Here is a 26,658-nt window from a genome sequence, read left to right as displayed (position 1 = left end):
GGGAAAGAGGAGGCGTGGGGTCGTCACAACAGTATGGGTTGTGGGACTTTAATTTAATAAAGCAATTTGTAACGGAATACGGAACGAGGCAATAATGGCCAGTCGGCGGGGAGGGTTCTAATGAGCTGCTTACCGCACTCTCCACCCTCTGCCACGATCGAGCTACACGTTTCACGCGATATCCCCTATTCATCTACTTAGAAACTGCGTAAACTCGGGCCAGCCAACTTTCCGTGCCCGGTAATTCGATAAGTCCGAGCTTTTTGCGGAAATTTATGCGTGTCAGTCTTGCCACCCTGTCATCTCTAGGCAAGATTGATTCTCCGCTAGGGGTGCAACGAGGGTGTTATGGTAAATCGCGACGATTGTTCGCTCGAAATTAGATTCGAAGAATATCCCAATCTCGATATTCACGATTTTATTTCTTTGCTAGATCTCGCTGTCATAATTAACCCTTTGCAAGCGAACGTGATACTTCTTTGTTATGAGATTGCTGACACCTTTTAAGGTAATATAAGGCGAAAAGAAATTGCGTATAAATTTATTTACGAAATAGAATTATCTTATTTCAATATTTCTCATATTTCTGTCTATTAATTCCAATTTGGAAATCGGCTACGAATTTTTATAATTTTGTCAGGTGAGTGCGAAGGGTTGAAATGATTCGAGATTATTTATTTCCAAATTATGACTTTCTATGTTCTGTGTAGTTAAACGAAGATACGCAGCTGAATTATCTACACTGACAACCATATTTAAAATCTTTATAATTTTATGAATATCTTGGAAAGATCATCGCGGACCAGAGAAATAATTCTTAGATCGTCATGGGAAGATGCGAACAGGATGAGTGTTTTAAACGATATAAAAATGGAGTCAAATTTTGGACAACATTTCGAAATACACTATAGAAGCAAAGATTTGAGGACAATTTTTATTGCAATGATACAGTAACCGAAAATTAACTGGACGTATTTCACTAGCTCTCGCAGATATTAAACTCCCCAAAACTGGAACCAAAACTCCCCAAACCGCACAATTAATCTCCAACCCAGCAGAATCATTCGAATCAACCAACTGACCCCGAAAAGTACCATGTTTCATTAATAATCTCGCACTTCGAGATCAGTGCGATTTCCGCGCAATTTTCCAAGCTATTAGTTCAGCACGTCAGACGGAGAACCCAAGACACATGCTAATCACGGTTTTTCGCGGTAGATCGTTCGTGAACGTGTTTTCGCCGCGATAATTCCTCCCCAATCTCGCCACTCTGTCACGCGCTGTTCTATTCAGCGGCGCTATCTCCTCCGTAGGATCTTGTATCCCTACAGGAGCCATCGGGATCAGCCGTGAAGGCAAGGATAACGATAACAAAGTCCGCTTATTTGCGGAACGCCGGATCCACGTGGCCGCCACGTGCCGGCGCCCGTCCAGACGCCATGATTGCGGTCTATCGTACAAGTGTTTAACCCTTGAAAGCGTGATTCCGTCAAATTAAACTGTAATCTCCCCTTTTTCATCGGCGAACGATCCTGGGGCATCGTTCATCGTGTTCGACGAGCCGTGGAAAATAAAAACGGTAAAAATGACAAAAATGGTGAAATCATAAAAATAAGAAAAATAGTGAAACCATAAAAATAACCAAAATGGTAAAATCATAAAAATAAGAAAAATAGTAAAATCATAAAAATGGTGTAGATGGTCCTAATCGTTGGAATTATTAGTTAATGAAACTTTATAATTCATGACGTACTAATTACACGCTGGAAGTATAATAATTGTGATAACAGGAATTCTTGGATTCCTCCAGTGATTGAATAATTTGAAGACATGGAAATTTATGAAAATTATGAAAATGGGGGGAATGGAAGAGAAATTCGACAAAACAGAAATCTACAAAATGAACGAAAAATTTATGCAAATATCGAGGATCGTTTTCTCAGATCAAAATTCAAAGATGCATTTGATCAAGTTCATTTTCACGAAATTGTATTTATTTTCTTCAAACAAGTAGTTTGAAAGATAGGTACTAGGTGTAGGTGGTAAAATGTGAGTTAAATTGAATTAATTAGAGTAATTAGAAAATGTCGCCATTTTCAATTTTAACGAAAGAATTTTTGGAAAATAATACTTTATCGATGAGATACTGAAAAGGAATTTAATTTTCCAGATTTTTGACTCGACCTACTCTTGCGGTTATTAAAATATACACGTTCTTACCATAAGTATGAGTTTTTAACGTCGATGAGGTAAATGAAGTCGGGGGCCGAACAGGCTGCCGCAAAAGGTCGCAATCGTGGCGTGTTATCGTGGAATAATTGGATGGTTTTCAATAGATGTGTCGTACAGAACATTTTTGGCGTGTAACGAGATGTAAATTTATGACGCAATTATCGATAGCCTATGTAAATCGTCAGGACGAAACGCGTGGCCGATGGCAAGAAGAATAACGCAAAATTGATGAAGATTAATTGCTTGATAAAAGTGACCGCGACTCCGATTGGTCGGATAAGTTTCGTGATAATGTCGCTGTTCGATCACCACGTAGACAATATCAAAATTATAATCATTTTTAATTCGGAACGATACACTTTTTCGATATTCCGCTTCATGGACTTTGCACAACCCTAACTTGCCAATTTTCATGGTTTCCAAACCCATTAACATCTCGATCAAAATTTCATTTTCCAAATTAAACGATACCTACTTAAACTGACTATTTTAGTCAATTTGAATTTTTCAAAATTCAAACAAACCGAATCACAACAAATTTCTCACAATTTCGACAAGAAACTCATCAAGTATCAAGAAGATTTCACTAACGAATGAAAGTACTCAGATGGGCAATTAATTTTGAAAAAATACGAAATTTAGAAAATTTAGGAAATAGTTACTATCAGAATTATAATATGATCCTTTGTTTCTATCCCAATTGTATTACTTGCAGGAAATCTGGACGAAATTTACTTATGGCCGACTGTGCCGCCATTTTGCCGTGGAATATTAAACTTTCCGAGGAATAACTTCTCACTTGCTTCAGTTATTACAGAGTGCAATACTATCGAATACTAGTGGAAAATTAACTTACCATCTAGGTAATTTCTTTCGTAAGAATAATTCCCTAGATCTTTCTGGAGCCTAAAAGCACAAAAGCTCGTCAACTTCGGGAACCACATATCCGTCAAACACCGATCTCCCAAAGTCCCTATTTGACTGACCAGAAATTTTCCAAAACCTCAAAGCCATCGACTCCGGAATTCCCGAAGATCCCCAAACACGATAACTCACCTAACCCGAGATCCCAAACACAGCAGGTCGCCAATTTGTCCTGGACTCGAACTTCGCGGCTCTCTCCTCTGCTAAGCATCGTATATAACCCCAAAACCGCGTTCGGTTTTCTTCCCAAACGATCCACGGCGATCTCTGCTTGGCCCTAGCGCGCCGGATGCGTCGAGTGGCCGACATCTTTTCTTTTTTTCCCCGTTCAACCCCCGCGGCTGCGGATGAATAGAAATAACGACTCCTGGAAGGGAGCGGCGTGTTATTAGTGCGACGAAGAGAATCCCTGGAAGATATCGATGTTACAGTGTCGCAACAGCTGGGTTGTCAGCAAACGATGACAGGCTCCGGCGGAACCGGCGAACACGAGGGCGGCAAGAAGAAGCACACCAGGCCGACGTTCAGCGGCCAGCAAATCTTCGCCCTCGAGAAAACCTTCGAGCAGACGAAATACCTAGCGGGCCCGGAGCGTGCTAAATTGGCCTACGCCCTCGGCATGTCGGAATCGCAAGTCAAGGTAAGCGTCTTTCGATCCTTTTTCCTTCCTTCATTCCCTCTAGGGGTAGCTCTCTGACGATTAAACGCTCGTTAGCCGGTCCTAGCCTACTGTCCGCGTGTTTATATAGGCTTAGCTTTGGTTTAGGTTCCCTGGTCAGGTTCGAGCCAGGTCTTGGGTACGTCTGACTGATTGGAAAGGAAGATTCGCTCGTGTTTTTGGTTTACCGAAGAATATCACGAGTAGATGGTTAGGCAGATGAATCTTGAAAATGTTACTATGTCCTGGGACATTATCGAGGAAGAGGAAATTATAAGCACAGTCATCAGAATTGATGATCTTCGAGATTAAATTAGACGTAGACTTGGAATATCACTAGGAATGTAATTGGAGTGTCAAGATCACCTATTTTCTTGGTGTACTGAAAAATTTTATAAATGGAGGCTTCTACGACCGTAAAATAATATCATATCCCAGGAAATTATTGGCTGATTTTACATATCCTTAATCAGGGGGTTGATCAGACGATGAGGATGAATTCTTAGTGGACTAAAAATATGACGTCTTTGAAAATTATTAGCTAACAGTGTCTATAGTACAAAATTGATCTTCGCTTGTGAGAGAAATTGGACTTGGAATATCACTAGGGATGTAATTGGAGTGTCAAGACCTATTTTCTTAGTGTACTGACAAATTTTATAAATGAAGGGTTGATGAAAGACGCCATTGAATTCTACGACTCTAAAAATAATATCATAACCCTGGAAATTATTAGCAGATTTTATATATCCTCAAGCAGGGGGTTTAGACAATGAGACTACATTCTTAGTGGATTGAAAATATGATGTCTTTGGAAAATTATTGGCTAACTGCATCTATAATACAAATTTGATCTTCCCTTATGAAAGAAATTGAACTTGGAATATCACTAGGGATGTAATTAGTGTATCGAGACTTATTTTCTTGATATATTGAAAAATTTCATAAATGGAAGGTTGATGAAAGATACCATTGAATTCTACGATTGTAAAAATAATATATCCCTGGAAATCATTGGCTGATTTTATATATCTTCAAGCATGGTGTTGATCAGACGATGGAGCTAAATTCTCGGTGGACTAAAAATATGATGTCTTTGGAAAATATTGGCTAACTGCGTTTACCGTTTTGTACAAAGCGTCTCTAGTACAAAGTTGATCTTCCCTCGCGAGGGAAATTGGACTTGGAATATCGCTAGGATGTGGCGTTTGCGCGGCGCTTTTAATAAACTTTACGCTAATCTCCGATAAAAACGTCCGGATGATTTAAGCGGGCGCCCGGCTAATTATGAGTAACAGATGTAGATGGGTTAATAAAAATTCATAACAGTTGAAGCGTTTTCAAGCCGGCTCCGATATTAATCCGTGAATGATGGAACGGACGGCGGGGGTTGGTGCGTCGCGATAAAAAGTAAAATCAACTTAAACTGCCGCTGTTTTTAACGGCCGCCATCGTTTAATATTTCCTTGTCGGCTTAACCGTTTAAGCGCGGATTACAACCTCGAAAAATCATCCGTTTTAATGACCAGGACTTTTTGCTGCACCCGATCTCGATCCCTCCCGATAGAGAATATCCGTCGATATAATTATTTCGTCCTCCCCGCATTTTTTGTCACGAGCCATGTGTATTTTTCTCATTTTTGCTGCTCTAATTTCGAATACATTGGAAACCGTTCGATTTTATATCGTTAATTCAGCCGTATTACGGGGTATGTATCAAAACCTAGACGGTTGTAAATCACCTGCTAAAATCGTGATTATTAATGGTCTGAATTATAGGATATTCGGTTCGAATTTAACAGCGATGTTTGAACAGAAAGAGAGCAGAGATCTGATTCTAAACAAAAGCATTTTGAATAAAAATATTTTCCTCGTTGCTAGCGTTCCGAGACTTTCCAAGATTCTGAACCGAGCAAACTCCCAATAATTCGTACACTGCACCCACACTAATGATCATATACCAAACCAGAAAAGGAAAAAAAAAAATTCGCGATCTAAATATTTAGAATTTGAACATTAACATTCCCCGCAGCAAGAATTCGAAATTTTTCCAAGATTCGATATCAAGAAAAGACAAATCTCTACTAATTCCTAACTAACTATAACTCCCCAACGACCACGTATGGAATTTAGAAAAAAAAAAAAAAGGAAGAAAAAAGGAAAAAGAGGCGAAATTAAAACGGGTGCCAGATCGCCGCGAAATCCGTCGAAGACCCGTATCATCGCTTAGGCGTCGGGGGGTGGCGGCTGTGGGGCGTCAGCTTTCGTCGTTCTCCAGCCACCCCACTTACTTCCGAGGGCGTAATTTTAAAACGCATTTGTCCGCCGGCGGCTTACTCCATCAACGCCGCGAGCAAGCTTCTAACGAGGCAGCTTGTAAAAAGTTCGAAGGATAAAAGAAGGTGACAAAACAGCCGGAGACGTGTCAAGCTTTGCGGCACCTGCGTCATTCTCTCCCTTCGTGTCTCTCCCTCGCGTGGATCCGATGAAACAGCCAAGAGCGACGAAGACGAACCTCGGAATCCCCGTTCTCCGGGTGACGACAGCCTAGCGTCACTGTTCGTCCTCCTTCTCCAATCCTCCGACACCCTCCCGTCCCTCTTCAACCCTCTTTTTTCACCCGGTGTCTCTCTGTCTATCCGTCTATTTCTCTCCATCTTTTCCACCCTCGTGTCCCCACTACCGGCCCCGTTTCTCTCCCTACCCCTTCAAAACCTCTATTACCTATCTCCCATATCCTCTCCTACACCCAACCACCCCCACCTCCTCCGCGATCTCCAAGAGGAGGTGGAAGCCTCCACTTTTACTCCCGCCTCTCGGAGCTACATCTGTAGTACTCGTGCTCGTGCAGCTCCGAGTTCGAGGAGAATTCTCTGGCAAGGCACTCGAAGCCTCCTACGGCGTGTCCCGTTCCTTCCTCCGGTTCGCCATCTTCGACCCTCGCGGCGGCCTCGCCGTTCCCGAAGCCTCAGCCACCCCACTGCCTTCTGTCTTCTTCTCTTTCGCTCGCTCTCTTATCGTCCTTCTCTTTCTCACCCGCAGCCCCGTTCCCGTCTAACCCTCTCTCCACGGGTTCTCCCTGTGTGTCGCGGCCCGTCGATGTAGCGCTGTCATTGGCTCGTTCTACGCCGCCATATTTACATTTTTATTGAAAGCTACAAGTCTGCGTCGGTGAGTGATGGCCAGGGATGAGCACGTTCCCTCTACGCCCGCGCGCACCCCGCCTGGTCGCGGATGATACCAAGGGGTGGCCGGGTGGGGTTGAAGAGACGGAGAAAGAGAAGAGAGGGAGGGTTAGCATTCAATTACCTCGGATTTCCTCGGCAAGAGGCGATTCACCTCCGCGTATATGCCATCTTCGGGGCGAGATTGCCACCGGATCCACGCCGCGTTTCCCGAAATATTACGACAATATATACCCGACCGGGACGAGTCGCTGATTCAGAGCCATCGATTGCTGGATAGGCGTTGTTTGGATGTGGCTTGATGGTCATGGTGGTGAGGCTGGTATCGAGAGGTGTAGAGGGTAGAGGCTTTTCCAGGGGAGTGGTTGCTCCAGCTTCGATGGGCGCCAGAGCAGGCGAAGACGTATGGTTAGGGTTGAAATTTAATGGAGGCTGTGTTTGTGGTTTTTCGGCTCTGAGTTCTACTCGAATTTTTATGCGAGGGTTCATCTCGATCGGTGGAAACGAGGAGACGCGTGTTTGCAGTTGAAATCTCAGGGGATGCTGGGTTTATATTTCGATGATCGAATTTTTAGAGAAATTTATGCGAGAGAATTGGTCCTAGGGATTTTTGACTTTGATGCTTGAATTTCGTTGGAATTTTTATGAACATGGTGCAATCATATTGGAAAGTATCATAAGAGAAGGATTTAGAAGCAATCTCGATAACAGGCAAAGGCTAGTCTTCGAAGCTAGAACTACCGACATATACCCAATTGGGGGTGCTGAATTTGGGTCCTTAATAATTTAATTTTGTTGGGATTTTTGTGCAAAAGTTTCGACTACTGTCTACAAATCTAAGAAAGAATAAAATATCACAATTTCTAAGTGAGAATTATTTGCAATTTCTAAGTTAGGTTACAGAATCTATATCTATATTTAATGACAAAAAGCTTCATTAAAATCAGCAATGAAGAATAATTTAAAAATAATGTAGACATATCCTAAGCTTTAAATCTAAACCTGTGATTATAATACACAGCAGTATGATAAAAATAAATAGGTCCTATATAAAACTATGTTTCGATCTCACAAAAGTAAAATTCGACATTTCACCAGAATTAATTTACCTGCACGTTTTCAATAATTGAAGAAATTAAAAATCTGCAATCAGTCGTTTTGACTAATTCGGTAGTTCTATCGTAGAATAAGGAAAGTCTCGTCATATCTGGGAACATAAATTCGTCTACGTCTCTATGTCAGAATTGAAAATTCTTATTACAAAGACAGGAATAAGATTGAAGTTCACCGAGAAGAAATTACTATGGACCTGGCGACTGAAATTCTTTCTTGCAAAGCAAGACGGGCTTTAATATTCCCAGTATTTCGCTGGCGCCTTGATAGACGAAAAAAAGATAACAGGAGAAAGAAAGGGACCAGGGTCGGCTAAGCAGTGGGGAAAGGAAATTAAAAATAAGGAAACACGAGGATCGGGGCTTAAAACTAATGATCAAGGTATAATTAGCGAAATGGGGATGAAAGGGGAAAGTTGGAAATTCTTGCAGAAAGGGAGCCCTTATTTCCTCGATCCGTATAAAATATATAAAACCCTTTGGTGAGAAAAATTCCCTAGAAAGGAACATTTTCGAATGAATTATAAAAATCTGAGATATTAAGAAATTTCCTAGTCATTTGATGAAAAGGATATACGAAAAGAACATTTTCCAATGAATTATTGGAACAGGAATATCGAAGAAATTTCAGTCATTCGTCCCTAAATAATTATATAATTATACGAAATTAATTATTAAATATGATTATACGAAATAGCCATTCGTTCCCAAATAATTGCACGAAATAGGTATACGTACAAAATCTCTTACCTTACGACTCGAGTCCCCATGGCTGATGATCAACAGCAGAGTCGGCCACACGTGGAGCCACCTCGTCCGAACACAGTGAAGAATAACACGGAACTGACGAGTTGAGACCTGTAAGACGGAAAAACATCAGCGAAAATTAACCAGAAGCTTGACCCGCGTATGTTTACGTTGGACTCTTAACTCCGAACCACGCCTCTCACGACACTCAATGTTTGGCTCGATTTCCTTACCGGGAGTCTTCCTAGACAACAGACGATATCCTAGTCAAAGAAATTAAAAATTCTTGAAACATTCATTTATCATTTCCAGATAGTAATCACAAAATGCATAAAAATTTGATCTAATACAAAATTATTAACCCTTTGCACTCAAGAGGATACCTTTAGTCACCATTTAACTCTTTGGGGCACGATAGGATTGAAAGTGTCCCACCTTTTTGATGCACAGTAATGCATGGTGGGACATTTTTAGTCCCATCTCGAAATATTGAAATAGCTGTGTGCGCATAGGTTTATATTTCGTCTTATTTATGTAAAGCAGTTGGTAATGCCTTCGACAAATGTTATAAATGTATTCGCTTGTGTTGGCAACATTCCACATGCCAGTACAGGTTCATCAATTGTTGCAAATGGAACGTTCATTGCGACAATCTTTTTTCCCTGGTTTTATGCTTTTACATTATGTGATTCCTTTATTAGTAAAAATATACCAATTTTGTTTCATTTGAAACACAATAAAATTTCTATACAACATGAGTCTATTTTATTATCTGAAATCCTATGCCGCAAAGAGTTAATACAATTTTGGAGACCGATATTGATTGATATATTAAATTTAAAATAATACAATAGCGTGCGAGAGAATGGAATTAAATAATTATTATACGTTAATTATTGTACGATTTTCTATTTACTGTTTTAAAAAATATCGTCCGCTTCATGACAGGGAATCTTTAAATTTCTACTCTTCTGCAGTGAAAAGGTCGTCGAGTGCAAAGGATTAATAAAGGACGCTTCCGAATGAGTGATTAAAATTCGGGACATTGAAAAATGAATTTTCGAGTCATTTATCTGTCTCGAATAATTCTGTGAAATGTACAAAATCTTCGAGTGATCAAAAATTGTTAAAAAGGAACGCTACTCTCGAGTGAATTATTGAAGCGCGAGATATCGCAGAGATTTTTCGCATTTACATTAATACCGGGTATTTTCGATATTTTATTATTTGTGCCTCGGTGGAGCTATCTTTCATAAATGAGAAAGGAAAAGAATCGAACTTTATCGCTAGGATAATCAAGATACGGTAGCCTTTCTGCTTGATACACTACCGAAACAGTCTTTCGTCGCGAACTTTGCTCGTTTGCCGCTGTGTTACGATCATGTGCCGAGTATTACATTCTTACTTTGTGCTTTCTTCGATGTCAGCTGGTAGATAACAGGAATATATTGCCCCCTGTTATTGTTAAACCCCCGAAAGTTTCGCCTTACACGTGGAAAGAAAGAAGAACTGGACAATTACTTGAGAATTTCAGAAACGAAATAACCTACACACGATCCCTTCTAAAATATTTCCTATCGAAAGAAATTGTTATTATTTTAAAATCGACACCTTATACATTTTCGAAAGTAACTTTGATTCGATGATTCGAATACTCCAATAACAGCATTATCCATTAACCCGGTGATTTACAACTGTGTTATCTCGCGATGTACGTAAGCTAAACTAAAATTTATTTATTTATTCGTACATCGAAATTTACCGTGTCTCGTCCGAAGAAATGTAAGCTAAATCATATTTCTTACTCACGTAATGAAAATAAAAAAATAAAATATAGGAATAATTTTAATTTGCAACGAACAAATAGTAGAAATTTCCTATTTTTACACAAGAATTGCCTTTTTTATTTTTCTTCGATGGAAAAGAAAAGAGATTAAGATATGGAATGTTCTAGTAATTCTCACGACACACCGGTTTAAAATCGCTATATTAACCTAATGACCCACGAAACGCCATTTTGTAAAAATCAATAGCGGTCTGATTCTCGGCATGACTTTCAGCCATTTAATACTGGCTTGTCAAACCATTTCGACTATCCATCATGCCATTTTTTCCATGACTATTTCGAAGCCATGATCTACAGTACGTATGGCGCGCCTAACGCGATCATGCGTTGAAGTCTCTGGAAGCCTAAAAATGATCTCGCCGAGCGGTCGCCGTACTCATCATTGATAAATGATCGTGACTAAACGCCGGGATTAAGCGAATTGCATTTATAAACATTTGCGTTATTTCGCACGAAATTATTTGCTCGGCACACGTTGTCGCAAACGTTTCGCGTAATAAACTTATCTCGCTCGACGCCGCGATACATCAATCATTACATTATTTACGGAAAGCTTTCCGTCGAATTAATATCATGCGTTCCGGATGAACGTGAATTTATGAAGTATATTCAGCAATGAAATTTACGTGAAACGTTTGCACGTGATCTGATTAAACGCAGGCTTTTCCTTCGTTTCCTCTTTACTTATCCTCCCTTGCCCTTCCATTTCCTCTTCTTCTACTGTTTACGAAGATCTTGGATGCTGTTATCGAAGCTTAAGGGTTGTCTTTGGTAAAAACGAAGGCAATTTAATCTGAAAATAATTTGGAATAATTTCGAACGTACTTTTTTCAAGAATATGATACTTATTGTACTTACGACTTGGACGAAAATCCAATTTGGTTTGACAAATTGTTATTTTTCGTTGTTATCTGAGAGATAAAAATTATTAGATGTCATACAGTAATATTTTTTTAAGATATATTTAATTGTTCGATATTAAAAAGAAGATTGGGGTGAGTAAAAATTACACTGGCAAAAATCTAGATAAATATTTACGTTTCAAAGGTAATTATGGCTGAACAATTTAGGCAAATTGAATGTCAATCTTGGAAATCTTATCCTTTCTAATTTTGTCAAGAATTCGACATCTTTCTGTGTTAGAAAATTCACGACTGGGACTAAAAATAATACCAAATCCTAGGCTTCATCTATTTCCCAAACCAATGTCCAACTAACAAATCTACTAGAAAAGAGGAATTAGGTAATAGTTCACCCAGGATTACCCACTCAAACACGGTGAAAAAGTGGTACAAGTTTAACTTTTCCCAAAACCGAGATAAGTACAGAAAATAATATAAGAGAACCACATTCGTAGAATTCCATTTCTGAATTCTATGAGCATGTCTATCTATCAAAGTTCGATTTTAACTCGAATTTTCGCAAATTAAAAATTTGATAATTCCAATTTTCTCTAAACTCCTCCACCAATTTTTATAAATATTTAATTCTGTAAGCAATAATATTTCTTACCGGTATCTCGACTATCCTAATCATGGGATAGTGTACACATAGTTAAAAGGAAACTTGCTGTTTTATATCGTCGATGGATCAAGTTAAACAAATACATCGTTTATGCTACAAACTTAAACGTTAAACTTCTTATGGCTCACTTATGGATCGGCCTGTATACAAAATCGATATCCTCCGTTCGTGGTTTTACATCCGAGATTTATCATTTTTTCAGTATCGGAAAAGGATTAGTACGGCATATAGGGATTCGCTAGTTCCGCCCAACGAAGATATATGTGTTCTGTCATTCCACATTTCCAGATTTATCACTTTTTCGTTTTCGAAACGTGTATCCCACCGATACGCGTCCTTTTTCCCCTTTTTTCTTTTTCTCTTTTCCAATTTTTTTTTTTTAACCAAACACACGTTAAACTCTCCACGCAACCACGTCGGCGTTGCTATACCGTTATAAGAGGGATTAGTCGAAACAACACCAGAATTACTTATATTATTTATTGCACCTGAAGATCACCGGTACTTAACGATGATTGGAAACGTTTCAAATTGCGCAAGAAAGTTAATTAATTTCCTGAAAAAATTCTATTTCGAAGCTACATATACATACACGCTATATTTTTATACTTCCCTTTGCCTGATTATCAGTGCACCATTACATTCGATTAAATCTATATCGTTTAAAATTTAAATCGTGTATTCGTTTTATATACTAATTTTATCGTGTTTCCAAATTTCGTTTTATCTGCTTATTATTGCAGTATTTTTAAATATTAACACGCTGTATTACCAATCAAATGATTTTCGTCCATGACACTTAACCTCAATTTACTTCGATGCGATAAGAGTCTAAAAATCTATGAGAGAATCTCTTCGGATTTAAATATCTTTACAGCTTTAGAAATATCAGATAAAAGAACCGTAAAATTCAATAGGTTAACGTGCAAGATAAGCGATAGTATTACTCACAATTTTCGTGATTGAAACCCTCCCAAAACCTCTCCAAAAGCATTCATCGATCAGTCCTTCGAATCGGCCGTTCCTGCATTTAAATCACGCGCGTTATTCCACGGAGAAGAACCACTCCGTCTGGCGGCTGGAAATATCGCGAATTGCCTCGACGCCACAGTAATCATCGCGTGACACCAGCCCGGCTCTCCCACCCGCTACGCGCATCGAACGAGAGCAGCTATTAAGACTATTACGCGGATCGCCGTTCAAATTGCCAACGATATCCGTCGCATGATTTAGTTAGCCGGCTCGGTGAAGCGAACGGTGAGCAAAGTGCAACGACAGAGCCCGCCACCGCCGCAGGAAGCCGGGTGTGGGGTCGCGGGAGAGGGTGAACCAGCCATCCAGAGACAGACAGTGAACGAGAAATGCGAAAAGAGCTGCAGACACCAAAAAGTGCGAGAGAGAGAGAGAGAGAGAAGACCGAAGCTTGGACTCCGGGCTAAACGAATGATCCCCGAGTGGCGCGCGTCCCCTATTAGAATCTAATACGGCAAAGTGAACGGCGGAGCGTTTGCGAGTTAAAGAGCGTGACACCCCAATGCTCGTAGGCGTATCAGCGCGTGTATCACAGTGGGAAGGGAGAAAGAGACAGAGAACGAAGCGAAGCGAGGGTGGTTGCAGAACAGAACGGAGGGAAAACGAGAGAGGAACAAAGAGAGAGAGAATAGGGAGAGCCAGAGAGATGGGGTAACAAGTTGAAGTGTTCGCCCGATGGAGCGCGGTCGGCAGAGTAGTGGAGAATGAGACGCGGTGGTGGGGATGGAACGGATCGGCCGTGGCGGGCCGCGTGGTGGGGATAGAGCGCGCGGTGATCTCGGCGCAGTGGAGTGGGGATAGCGAGACACGGTGAAGGGGTGGGAGGATAGGGATAAATAGCGAGCGTCGAGGGTAGAACCGCGCGGAAGGAACGAGGGCTTAGATGGTGTTTACGCAGTGGTGGTGGTAGTAAAGTGGCGGCGGTAGCGGTGGACCCCCCGTCCCGATAGAACGACAAGAGAGGACGGGCTGGGTAGGCTGCAGCAACGGCGGCGGCGGCAGCAGCAGCAGGGAGGGGTGGAGTTGTTTACGGCGGAGTAATCTGCTCGTCGACGGATACCAATATCGATGACGTCAATTAGTACGAGCGAAAGCCTCCTACCCGCTTTTCCTCCACCATGTATCATCATGGTGGTGTATGTATGTACGGCGCGGCATGGCATGGCGTGATAAATCACGGCAGCAGGCGGCGTTCCCTTCATTCACCTCCCACAGCTCGTACCCTCGAAATTGGCCCACATGTACTTGACTCCATAATGCTCGATTCCACGAGCTTGTGTTCTCTCTCTCTTTCTGTCTCTCTGTCTTGGTCCCTCGTTTCACCTTGTTCTCGGCCTTTGTCGATAACACCCTGAAACTTTATTTCGCGTCTACAACGGTTGGTTCGTGGCGTTGCCTTCTAGAAACCTCGTTCTTTCAGGGTTTTTCACACCCTGGGGTTATTATACGATCCATTCTTCCGGTTACAGTTTACGTCGCACGTAATTGCGCGGATTGACGACGATATTTCTTTCGTTAGCGTTCAAGCCAATAAACATTGTGGAGCAGACAGGTGTCGCACCACTGATCGTGGGTAGATGGAGTTTGCTTGGGAAATTGGAAATTGGGGTAGCGAGGTATGCTGATATTACTCGTGCAGAGCATGATAACTCGATCGGGCTATAATAATCGATAACACGAAGAAACAAATAGAATTAAATATCGCTTAGAATTGAACCAAAAATTGGTACCTAGACCTAACCTCAAAGAACGAGTGAAATAAATAATTCAATTTTTGGAATCTCCTATATTCTTTAATAGTCACCTTAGGATTCTATTGTATATGCTTCCTTTGTAAATATTCTTCATCTGCACACCAATCGCGTCGAATCAGATAGACTTAACCTCAATCGCGATATGTAAAAATCCTCGTAATTCGTTTCAACATCACTCAAAAGCGAAACAATCCTTCTCCATGAATATTGTAGAGCTATAAAATTAGGATTGTATCTGGGAATTGAATCTCCAACATCATCGATACTTCGGATACGTCTCATTGACGAATATCGAATACGGAATACGCATGGCTGATTATTTTTCGATACGATCTTTCCACGGTCATAAACGCTTGTCCAATTTTCCGTCAGTGCTACGTCAGTCGAAAAGAGAGAGAGAAAAAGAGAAGTAAAACCAGGTGGAAGGAGAGAGATGGAAGAAGAGGAAAACGCTCGCTAGAGGGCGAGGCTAAAAATCCGTCCTGATCAAAATCGGGCTTCTATGAAGGGGAGACGGGACTAATCCTGTAACACCCTCGAGTGTTTCCTTGATCAAATTTGATGAATGTATCTGTATCACTGTACACACGTATTAATATTCCCCTGCCCCCATAATTCATTCGGCCTGCAGAGATCAGTGCTCCGCTTAGGAAACAAAGGAGGACACGGCATCGCAGATGTGATCAATAAGATTTCTACTGATCCGACTACTTCTGAACGAACGGGGATTATTTAATTGACTTTCGGACCTTCCCGTGTTGCCAGGCGTTCGAGTGAACTGAAACAACTACCCCAAGTATCCCTCGTCCGATTAACTTTGCACTAGTAAACGGAAGGCTCACTGTACTATATCTACTTTGGATCAGGTGTATGCAAAAAGTGAGAAAATTGTCGAAAACTTGGAGATAAGTTCTCACGTTCAATGACCATAAAAATGATAAAATATTACAAACTTTGCTGAGGAACTATAGTTAGTCGTGATTGAAGAAGTAGGGTTAGGAAGGCTAGGAACAATTTAGAGATATCATTCGATGGGTTCATCTAGGACTTTCTATTCGCTATTTCGGAAGACGCGTGATGCTAGCCTGGACACTAGAGCTACTCGTAACACCTAGTTAAATAAACTATCCACAAATTTCCTAATTTATAACTATTCACCGATTAATTGGATTAAATGGAACCTATTTGGAGTGCATAGTAAACGATAATAATAAAACTGGAGCAATCGGTAGCAAACTATTTTGAACGATACAGTGAAGATAGATAGCCTAGACATAACAACATCATTGATAAAAATAAAATACCATGGATTAGTGATTTTATTATCTTCCTCTCTCACCCTGATCAACGCGTTGTAATTCAAAAGTTACTCGGATCTAGGTGTCAGGTGGTTCGTGTTAACCAAAGAAGAAACCAGATCTAGTTCACAGCGAGGGACACGAAGGTGACGGGATTGCAATCTGTCGAAATCAATCGGTCCAAAGTAATTTCTCGTAATATTACAAAGTGCTTGGAGCAGAATGTTTCTTCAAATAATAAGTAATGCGATCCGCGAGAATGGCAGAGGGTAGTTGGCTGTTGGCGATAATGCGCTCCTCTGTATTCCGTTCTCGTACCGCTTCCCCATATCGATATGTTTCCTCACCCCTCCCCGTAACCCTCCCGACCGACCATTTCGCCTCACTCGAAGATCAAATGGCTTCACCGATTCGCGTTATCCCCAATATTCTATTTTTATTTCGGAATCAAATTTCGCGACCGACGGCAACTGGGAAACGGCCGAGCTTTACTGCACCCCCTCTTTCTGTGTTTCTGCGACATTTACCAAAAAATGACCCGACGAAAATCGAGTTTAAGCTCACCCTGTCTTGATTTCCTATGGATAATGGCGACGGAAGATACCGCTGCTGTGCTTTCATTTTATTTGATTTTTTCCTCAATTTTCTTATTTTTCTGAAATTTAGTGGGAAATTAGGAAGTAAAAGTTCCAAGATTATATCGATAAAATTGAAAAATAATTCAACGATATATACGGTACTTACGATAAACGTTTACTGGAGATATGAGCCATGGTGGCGCTAGTGAGTTAAATGGAATATTGTCTAAAGATTGCCGAAAGTGTTAATATATATTATTTTGCATAAAAAATCTAGATTCCTCTGAAATTATAAATGCTGTTTCACTTTTAATGACACATTAGATGAAATCACCAAATGATTAGGTACGTAGAAATGAGAAATAGATGAACGACTCACCAATCTGTTCTCCGGAAGTCGATCTGTCGACCGGAAGCTGGGTGGTTGATCCCTCGGGTCCATGACTTCGTTTTCCGTGAATGTGCGGCCGACCTTAAAAATTTATTGACGTGTCAATGAGACGGTACCATTTGAATGATAAGCGGACGCAATGACGCGGAAGGCGTCCGCGAGTAAATGTCACACATGACTTTCCACGCGTCATTAAGCATCCACCCTGACTGAATTTCGTTTTTGTATCCTAACGCGTCTCTTTCTTTAGCCTCTGCCGTTCAAACCCGCGAATTTCCCCCAACTCGCTCTAGAAACTATTTTGTCTCGAACATACAGAGTGTTTCAAAATTTTTGAACGCGAGCGAAGAGCACTGAATTCTTTAGGCTAATTTTAATTTTGATATGGACGAGTAAATTCGTAGCTGATAATTGGTACAGAAAACGGGAGAAAGTAAAAAGATAAAATATCTGAAGATGATAATTGAGTCAATGATTAACTTCTCACAAAAATGAAATAAAAATTATTTAAATAAATAATTCAATAATTTGCTAATATCACTGTTCTTCTTAAATATTTTACTATGCAATCTTACTATTACTATTTTACTATTTTACCTACTACTACTCCAGTACTTTATCGCTCTCGCTTTTAATTAATTTGTTATTAAATTAAATAAATATTCTATTAATTTACAATTTTCCTGCTATTATCATTAAATTATTAAAAACACCAAGTTTATTTTTTCACTGGAATATGCGCCATCGACCAGAACGATTACAAAAGCAATTAAAAAGCGACTTTAATATTCGGCTATTAGCAAATATGGCCGTGTAACCAAATGCGAAATATCATTGATACGGTATTTAGTTAGGAATAAAAAGTTAAATTGCTTATTTCGTTGGGGGATAACGACGATGATTTCGTGGACGTTACAGATCGGCAACGTATGATCGGCGTTTAGCCAGCCGTGGTCGACCGCATCCGATATAAACACTCTCATTTGGTAATATATCTCATTAAGGCCTCATTGATCCACCGTGCTGATAAATTTATCCGGCAATTTAGAATGATATGCGAACCTATCTCTCGCCAGCACGCCGATAAAAAGCCGCCTGTAGTTGGTTTATTACGGTGGATTCGATCCGGCTGGATAAATTTATAGAAAAGTGAATCGAATGAAGAGTCCATGCCCATTGTTTCCACGATAATGCTCATTGAAGGGGAATCAGTTGCGATTGTTCGATAAAACTCGCCGCCATTTTTCATTTCCTTAACCCTTTCGCCGTGGTATTACTGAAACCATACAAATGACATAATTGAGGGGCGTGTTAATCGTAGAACATAGAAATTAAAATGAAGATAAAAATAGCGAACATTTGATAACATAGAGAACAATATTAAACAGTTCTAATTATTTTTCGAACTACGCAAATGATAAAAATTAAGATCAAGGATCAAAGCTAATCAATTATACTGAATTCTTGAAACACCCTCTATGGATCATTTCGTGATAGATTAAACAGGTTTAACATATTGTTATCTATAGATAATATTCAGTTGGAATAATGCTAATATCGAATGGAATGTTTCGTCGTGCAGATCATTTCAAAATTATAAATTTATCTCGATCGAGGAAGAATCGCAAATTCGGGGAAGAACAGGAAATATAATCGCGTTAGAACGTTCAGCTTTATCGACGAAAGAAACGACAGCCGGAAAGTAGAAAAGCTGAGTAACAGAGAATAAGGGAGGAAAGTCGGGGGGGTAACGTGATGGAAGCTTTGACAGAGTGGAAAATTCGAGTCGAAAGGGAAATCGTGAAATGAACGTGACTTCTCGCCATAGGGACAAAATGAATATCGTATTGCATATAGCAAAAATACAGCAAAAATATAGCAAAAAATATACTTAACCCAAGCATAATCAGACCTGTCTTTCGATTTTCATTATTTAATGACTACTTACTCAAAAGAGATTTCATACTTTTCAACTGATCATTCCATTCTATCATGGCCGAAAGAGACAATCACAACCTAACCTCAAATCACTCGTGAACCCTCCCTTCAATTACGCCACTGAACCTAGATCAAAAACTACCATTAAACTAGAAAACAGACTAAAACTAATTTATGATAAGCTAGAAGTTACTCTTCCTTTATCTAAACAATACTATAAATACCTAAACAGTATCAATAGGGGATAGAAAATATTTTACAAAAATCGGGTAGCTCCAATATTAAAAAATACAATTGCATCTTAAATATCTCTACCATCGTTCCACACTTATCCTACTCGTGTTAGTCTCAAAATCATCAAAAAATCTCTGCACCCTTGGTGACCCTCTACTATGACCCAGCCTGTTCTCCACAATAGTAATCGCCTGGTAGCCGCGTGTCTATGCAAATTCTCCGGCTTCGAATTCGTGTATCAAGATGTGAGTCACGCCTGTAATCTTTCGCATAGTAAATTATCCGCCAATATCAACGAGATCAGATACTGGCCGGTATTATCTGTTACGATTGGAGGATGGGAGAGGGTCGAAGAGGAACGGAGACGCTAAACAGAGGGTGCGACGGAGTCAGAGGGATGAAGGTGGAGAGACGGAGAAAATCCCCGGGAAAGGGACCGATGTGGTTGAAGAGAAAGAGAAAGAGTAAAGAGAGAGAGAGAGAGAGAGAGAGAGAGAGAGAGAGAGAGAGAGAGAGAGAGAGAGAGAGAGAGAGAGAGAGAGAGAGAGAGAGAGAGAGAGAGAGAGAGAGAGAGAGAGAGAGAGAGAGAGAGAGAGAGAGAGAGAGAGAGAGAGAGAGAGAGATCGACACTCCACCCCGACGGTGTAAGGGCTTTGCGCAGTTATAAATGCGGTTTTGTATCTAGCTTTACAGGACAAAGTAATGGGCTTAGATAATCCTGATTTAATAAATCGAACAGTTGCGGAGGGAGCGTTTACAACGCGTGACTAACGCGTTCAAAAACAAGATGAATGACGCGCCACGTCGAAGTGCCGCCGCCTGCTCGCATTTACATTTCGCCACTGTATCTCCGCAGAGAGGAAAAAAAAAATCCCGAAAATGCGGATCCAAAGCCGCGTAGGATTTGCCGAAGGGCAGTCGCTGATTTTTCTCTCTGTCTTTTCGCTTTTTCTCCTTTTTTTCCTTCTTTCCGTGCCGCCCTTTCTTGGGCAAACGCAAGTTTAAAAAGGCATCACAGAGATGGCCGCGACGCGACGTCGAGGGGAAATTTGTCTTTCTCATGCTGAATTCTGCGTTTGAGGATATTTTTAAAAAATTTGTTTGGTTTCTGCATGGGAGAATATTTCGGGAATAAAGAGCGCTTCTTTCGGATTATTTTCCCGTGTTTTTCTCGAGCTTTCGTTCCAAAATTGTATGCAGTTCTTTATGCGTGACTTAAATTAAACTGCGACTGTAATTTATTGGAATTGTACTTTTAAAAATGAAGTATCTTCGAGAGATATTTCGAGAGCTACGAATTTTTGACAATTTCTTTTTTAAATTAAGTATATCTTGGACATTTCATTTTTTCCTAAACTCGTGTACTTTTTGAGATTTTGGGGATTTTTGGGGATTTTTCGTGGGTGAAATTAAAGAGATAATTGATGTTACAACGTTAATGGATTTCTTTGGGGAATGATGGGACATTTTGACGAGAGTGGGCACATTCGGCTGGCTGTTCTAATGTTAACGTTCAATTTGAGGGTAATGTAAACTGCAGAGAGATTTTAATGGCTTATTATCGGTTACTTGCGTCACGTTTTGGCCCCATTACGGTCTATTAAATTAGAGGTAATTCCTGGTTAAACAGTGCGCCGCCATAATGTTAGCCGAAAATCAATTCTTACGGCTTGGTGGGACAATTTCCGCTCCGTTTAAGGACGATTCATCAGTGACACAAATTAATAGATACAGAAACTATTCTCCGAAACAATAATTCCCTGAAAATCTTCTAATACCAAATTGCACGATACCAATTAAAGTGAAAACAAATCTAAAACCAATTACCCTTACATTATAAAATAAACCGACACCGCCATTTATTACTAAAACATGACCAAAATGTAACACTAATTACTAAAATCTGTTACCAGAATTTTATTAACTTTGTTCATCTCAATTTTAATATTCTAACATTAAACCACTACAACCTTTATCACCAAAACTCGTCTATTTATTATTCCACTTGGAAGCATTGACTGACATAATTAATTAATTAAATTGCATAAGACGTTACTTAATTCCCTCCTCATAAACTATTTTCATTAAATTAGTCGATTAAAGAATAACTCGTTATCTTCCATACTTATTTCCCAATTTTTATTTCAAATAAAATTTGCCCAAATCTCTGTTCCAATTAAATGGCACTTGTTTCCAATTCTCATAAGACCACACAGTGGTAATTATTATCATAAAAGATCTACTATATCTATTATTTTCTCAAAAACAATTTGACGTCTGATTAATTTCTCTCTCTCTGGTTACACAGAAGAACGATGACAAAATTCGAGAAGCTGTTGCTCGACGATAAACCGTAGCCTCGAAGACGGTTGAAAGACAGAACGAAGGACGAGATGAAAATCGAGTTCCCGGGCAGGACACGATTTTCAATCCACGCGGTTGGCAGCGGCCGAAGTCGCTGTCTTGACGGGGTCGTAATAAAAATTTATCCCTGGCCATCCCAGTTCCCGCTTATCTTTTTTATTGTGCTCCCTTCGCTTTTATCGACGGTGATAAAACGTTCGATCGATGACCCGATCAACATATCGCGACCGGAAATCGCGTGGACGAATTATTAAGTCGGGACGCCCGGGAACGTTTCTTATCGTCGAGGAAACTGTTTCATCGCGTTCGTTCCACGTCTTATCTCCGAGATTTCAAACCCAGATCCGAGTTTTGGCGAACATATTCGTCGTTCTATCGATTACCAAGCGTGACGGCTCTTCCATTAAGCTGGCACAAGTGAAATGTTTTTTCCAAACTTTCAAATTAGCCTGCGGATGCCCGATCGTAAATTTTGCCCGATATTCAATCGTTAGAAACCGAGTGAAACTTCCTCTATCTTTTACTTTTCCAACGACGAATTTATCGGGACAGATAAACATTTCTTAACGGATACAAGTGATATTATTAGAAGTACGATGTAAAGGATTCTGATATCTGTACAATGTGAGTAAGGAGAGATAGATCTATAGTGTCTATTAGGCTTCTAATTTTTTGGATTAGATAAACACTTTCTATTGAGCTTCGGTGATATTTCTAGGGACATTATATTGGGATATTTAATAATCTCGATATTTTATTAAAATCTATGAATAAATTCTTCAGCTTTCCTTTCTATCGAGTCGAACTTTCCAAACTGATCAAGGAACATCTATAAAGCTATCTGATAATCTTAGTATATACCTGATCAAGAGCCAAGGAAATTTAGGAACAAATTCCTTTTTTATCCACTGCTTCTACTATATACTAAGCCAAACTTTTTACATTGATTAAATATTTTCTACTGAACTGCGCTAATATTTCCACAAACATTCTACTGATATATTTAACAAGTTCAATATCTGAGCACGAGCCAAGAAAAGCCAAGAACACGTCCTTTCCTCCTCTCTTGCTCCAAAAACTGTTCAAACTGGCAGGATATTTCTTACCGAACACTGCTAATATTTCCAGAAATATCTTCTGAAGCTACTTAATAATCTCGATTTCTAATCAAAAACCAAGAGAACAAGGACACGTATCTTTCTTCTCTTTACCACCACCAATCCAAACTTTTCAACTCGACAAAACATACCCAGTCGAAGAGTATGAACCTTCCTAAGGACATACTCTTCGGTCAGACCCGACACAGCCGAGGAGAACTCCTTCGCTCCAACTAAGTCCTACTCTCCTAATTTCCGGAAACGTGCCCTCGGAAGGGTTGAAGAAACGGATCGAACGAAAAGAAAAAGCGTCGCAAGCGGGAGATTGTTCCGTTTAACAGAGAGGGATTGACGTTTTACGCGTCGGGCGGGCGCGCGCGGCGGCAGTCAATCTCGCCCAGATTGTCTGGCTTCCTTTCTCTCCGTTATCTTAATTCCTCGAGTGTTTTAATTTTCATCCGAACAGCTATTAACTTTTACGGCTGGCCGTTTACTTTTTAATTCGTTTACCGCCTCGCGCCGCCGTGCACGCCGGCCGCCGCTTATATCTTTAATTTAAGCTCTCGACTTGGCGGCCATTGAACAAGCCTGCGGATTGGCGAGGAAAGAGGGGCGCCACGGGGGTGGAGTTTAGTTGGGGTCACGCGGCGCTCGCCGCTATGGATAGAGGGTGGTTTGTGGGTGCAATCGCTACGCTCGAGTCCCGCCGCTCCCCTGGCGCCCGTTACGTTAATTAAATACATTGTTGCGGGGACACGGACTCCTGCCGCGTATTTCGAGCTTTATAGATGTACGGCTAGTAGGGAGGCCACCTTGAGAAAACTCCTCTCCACCTGCTTTTTTGTCCAGGTGAATTTCTTAATCCTTGTATAGTCCGCGAGAGAAATGTAGTACCTGGAGCGTTTGCAAAATCAATCGAGCCCGAAAGTATAAGTGTTTCTCCTTCCGAAACACTCAGATGAGGCGACCAGGAAGAAACGAGGCACTCGAGAATCCATCAGTGGTGTAGGATGATAGTTGGGAAACAGTTGCTCCAATGGTTCACGAAAAATTGGAGTCTTTTCAGACGTGTGAAGTGTTAGTGCCTGTAAATAAATAGCAGATGGTAATATATATTCGTTTAGAGTTGATTTGGGTATTGGACAGCTTAGAGAAGAGGGTTGGTTTGAGTGATAAGTTGGTTAAGAGCTGTGATTTATGAAGGGGGCGGTAGGTTCCAGTGGATGGATGTTTTTAGGTGGTCAGATGTTAGTTGGAATGTCGAAGAGGGGATTGGGTTGAAATTATGTAGGGCATGGAGTATGATGATTGGCAAGATGTGAACATTTTTTATCTAACTATCCACAACACCTCATTTACATTAAACATTCGTCGCTAAATCCCATTTATATCCAATACTATGAAAGAAACTCCCAATTTATTACTACTATATAACGATAAAACAAAAGTAATACAAATTTCAATCCTGTCAGTAATCATAGTCACAAGTTCAATTAAAAAATAAAGATTAAAGAAGAAGAAAATAACGTTTCCATTGCAACAAAAACGAGTTTCCAACGGACCGATCCGTTTGTGCTTGCAGGTATGGTTCCAAAACAGGCGGACAAAATGGCGGAAAAAGCATGCGGCCGAGATGGCGACGGCGAAGAGGCGGCAAGAAGAGGTCGAGGGCGTCGTTGCCGAGGGTGAGGATGGTTGCAGCGACGCGGAGACAGAGGGAAACAGCGAAACTGCCGCGAAGAGGCTCAGAAGGGAACTCGAGCAACAGTATAGGCATTAAAACCTGTGAAAACAACGTCGATTCGATGAACGAATCGAAGGACTAGATTCACTAAGTAGATTCATAAGAGAAAGTGAAAAAGTGCGTGGCGAGGAGAATTTTAGAAAACGAAGATTTCCAACCCGTTCCCGTGCTTCGTTTGACAATGTTCGCGGACTACAATGCTACAGGATGTTTCATAAATTTTTTAACAGAGGACTGCACTGTTATTGAAGAAATTCTTCCAATAATCTCTCTTCTTTTGGAAACATGGGGTGTGAACGATTTAAGAGGTCAGTTAAAAATTGTATTTTCGTTTGGGCAACGCAAACCGGGAGTTGCGATACTCTTACTGTTTTCATCCGAGAGGATAATATTAAAATTGAAGGTGAGAGTCAGAAAAGTGATACAAAACAGAAAATCTTGAATTCGAGGATTTATCTAACAGAAAAATCTGTATATTTTGAAATATTAAAATAGAGTACTGTTAATCAAAATTTTTGGAGACACTAAAAATTTCATTCATCTCAGAAATTAAAAAAATGATTAGAAAAAATGAATTTAGAATTTTATTATCCTACAAAACTTTTTAGGCAAAAGTAAAGCGAAGGATATGATAAAACACATTATCACTTATCTAGAATTAATTTCTAATTAGTAACAAAATGAGCAGAAGACTTACAATTAGTATGAGTAATAATGAAATGGTAATTCCAAATTTTTATTACCAGTACAAATAATAAGCTATTCAAAATTCGTCACAAACTTCTCTAGATCTAAATTCTCTAGTATCACTTTTCAATAAACCACTTAAATACTCTTCCCACGTCCAAAGAAAGCTGGAAAAGGAAATTACCCCAAAGAAAATAATTTTATTTTCGCTGAAGATTTATATGAAACCTCAAATAGAACACGTCCATTTCACCGTTGGGTTTAGAAAATAAAAATCCTTGAACGTTTAATCGACACAGCTAAGACTGACGAGTTGAAGAATTAGTATCTCTGCGATCGTCGGAACGTCATGATTTCTTTCAAATACAAGGGGTACAGGCATCTGATGTCTGACTTACAACATTGTGCCGTTAAAACGTGTTAACTTGTGGATGGAAGCGTCCTTGGAGAATGTATACGACTTTCTAAGTATGAATTTATTATATACTTGACGTTATCGTACTTATCATTGAAGAACCAAAGATCGATGCGTATTAGCTAGAAAAAAATAAACAGATTTGATTAATTAATTTTTATACGAAATCGAAAAATCGAATATTAATAAATTCGAATAGAAATCATGAGGATTAAATGGTTACCTTTGAAGTGTCCAACTTTTGCAAGATAATGAGTTTTAGTGGCACAATTGCGAGATTATATTTTCACAGAAGTTTGTCCAAGTATATTTTGTTGAAAAATGCTGAAACAGAAAGATGAATATATTATTCTTTTCCTATTTTTATTTTCTTTTTTTTCTTTAATTTGGAAAAATTTCTCCGACGAATTTGTAACGTTTATAGAGGTCTATCGCCATTTGTATATATTTTGTATGTATTAAGATGCTCGCATAATGCATAACGAAAGGACGATCGTGCCGTCTTGTACGTTAAAGGGATTACACGCAAAATTATTATATTGCAACTGGAAAACAGTAACCATACGTATGAGATTATTTGCAGGATTTTGATGTTGTATACAAAGAAATTTTAGGAAGACGGTATGGCAATTTCTATTGGATAGGGTTTTTAAGGCAAGAGAAAGAGAAAGATTGTTCGCGGTGATGCACAATCATGTAATCGACAAATCAAACTTTGTGTTCGAATTGTGTATATTGAAATGGAATTTACACCGTTATTATTAGTTTAATTAGTCGGGAATATTAGTAGATCTCGACTGGTCAATCTAGTCATGTGTATATGTTGAAAAAGTAATTCGTATACGTTGAAAACGATAACTATTAAGTTACGGAATCGTAGACCATTTTAGTCGGTGAA

General features: G+C 39.8%; 1 protein-coding gene across 1 annotated transcript in view; it reads left to right on the top strand.

The window, feature by feature from the left end:
- HGTX (HGTX homeodomain transcription factor) overlaps positions 1-24,694 on the top strand; it is a 41,355-nt gene extending 16,661 nt beyond the window's left edge. Inside the window, exons 3-4 of the mRNA XM_017907593.1 lie at positions 3,588-3,796; positions 24,497-24,694. Coding sequence (XP_017763082.1) covers positions 3,588-3,796; positions 24,497-24,694 — 407 coding nt within the window. The remainder of the gene's footprint in view (positions 1-3,587; positions 3,797-24,496) is intronic.
- Positions 24,695-26,658: the final 1,964 nt, after the last annotated feature.

This window comes from Eufriesea mexicana, unplaced genomic scaffold (assembly GCF_001483705.2).
Source record: "Eufriesea mexicana isolate 0111107269 unplaced genomic scaffold, ASM148370v2 scaffold8420, whole genome shotgun sequence".
NCBI classification, from domain to species: Eukaryota; Metazoa; Arthropoda; class Insecta; order Hymenoptera; family Apidae; genus Eufriesea; species Eufriesea mexicana.
Note: the sequence above shows the minus strand (reverse complement) of the source record. Positions and strands in the feature narration are given on the sequence as shown.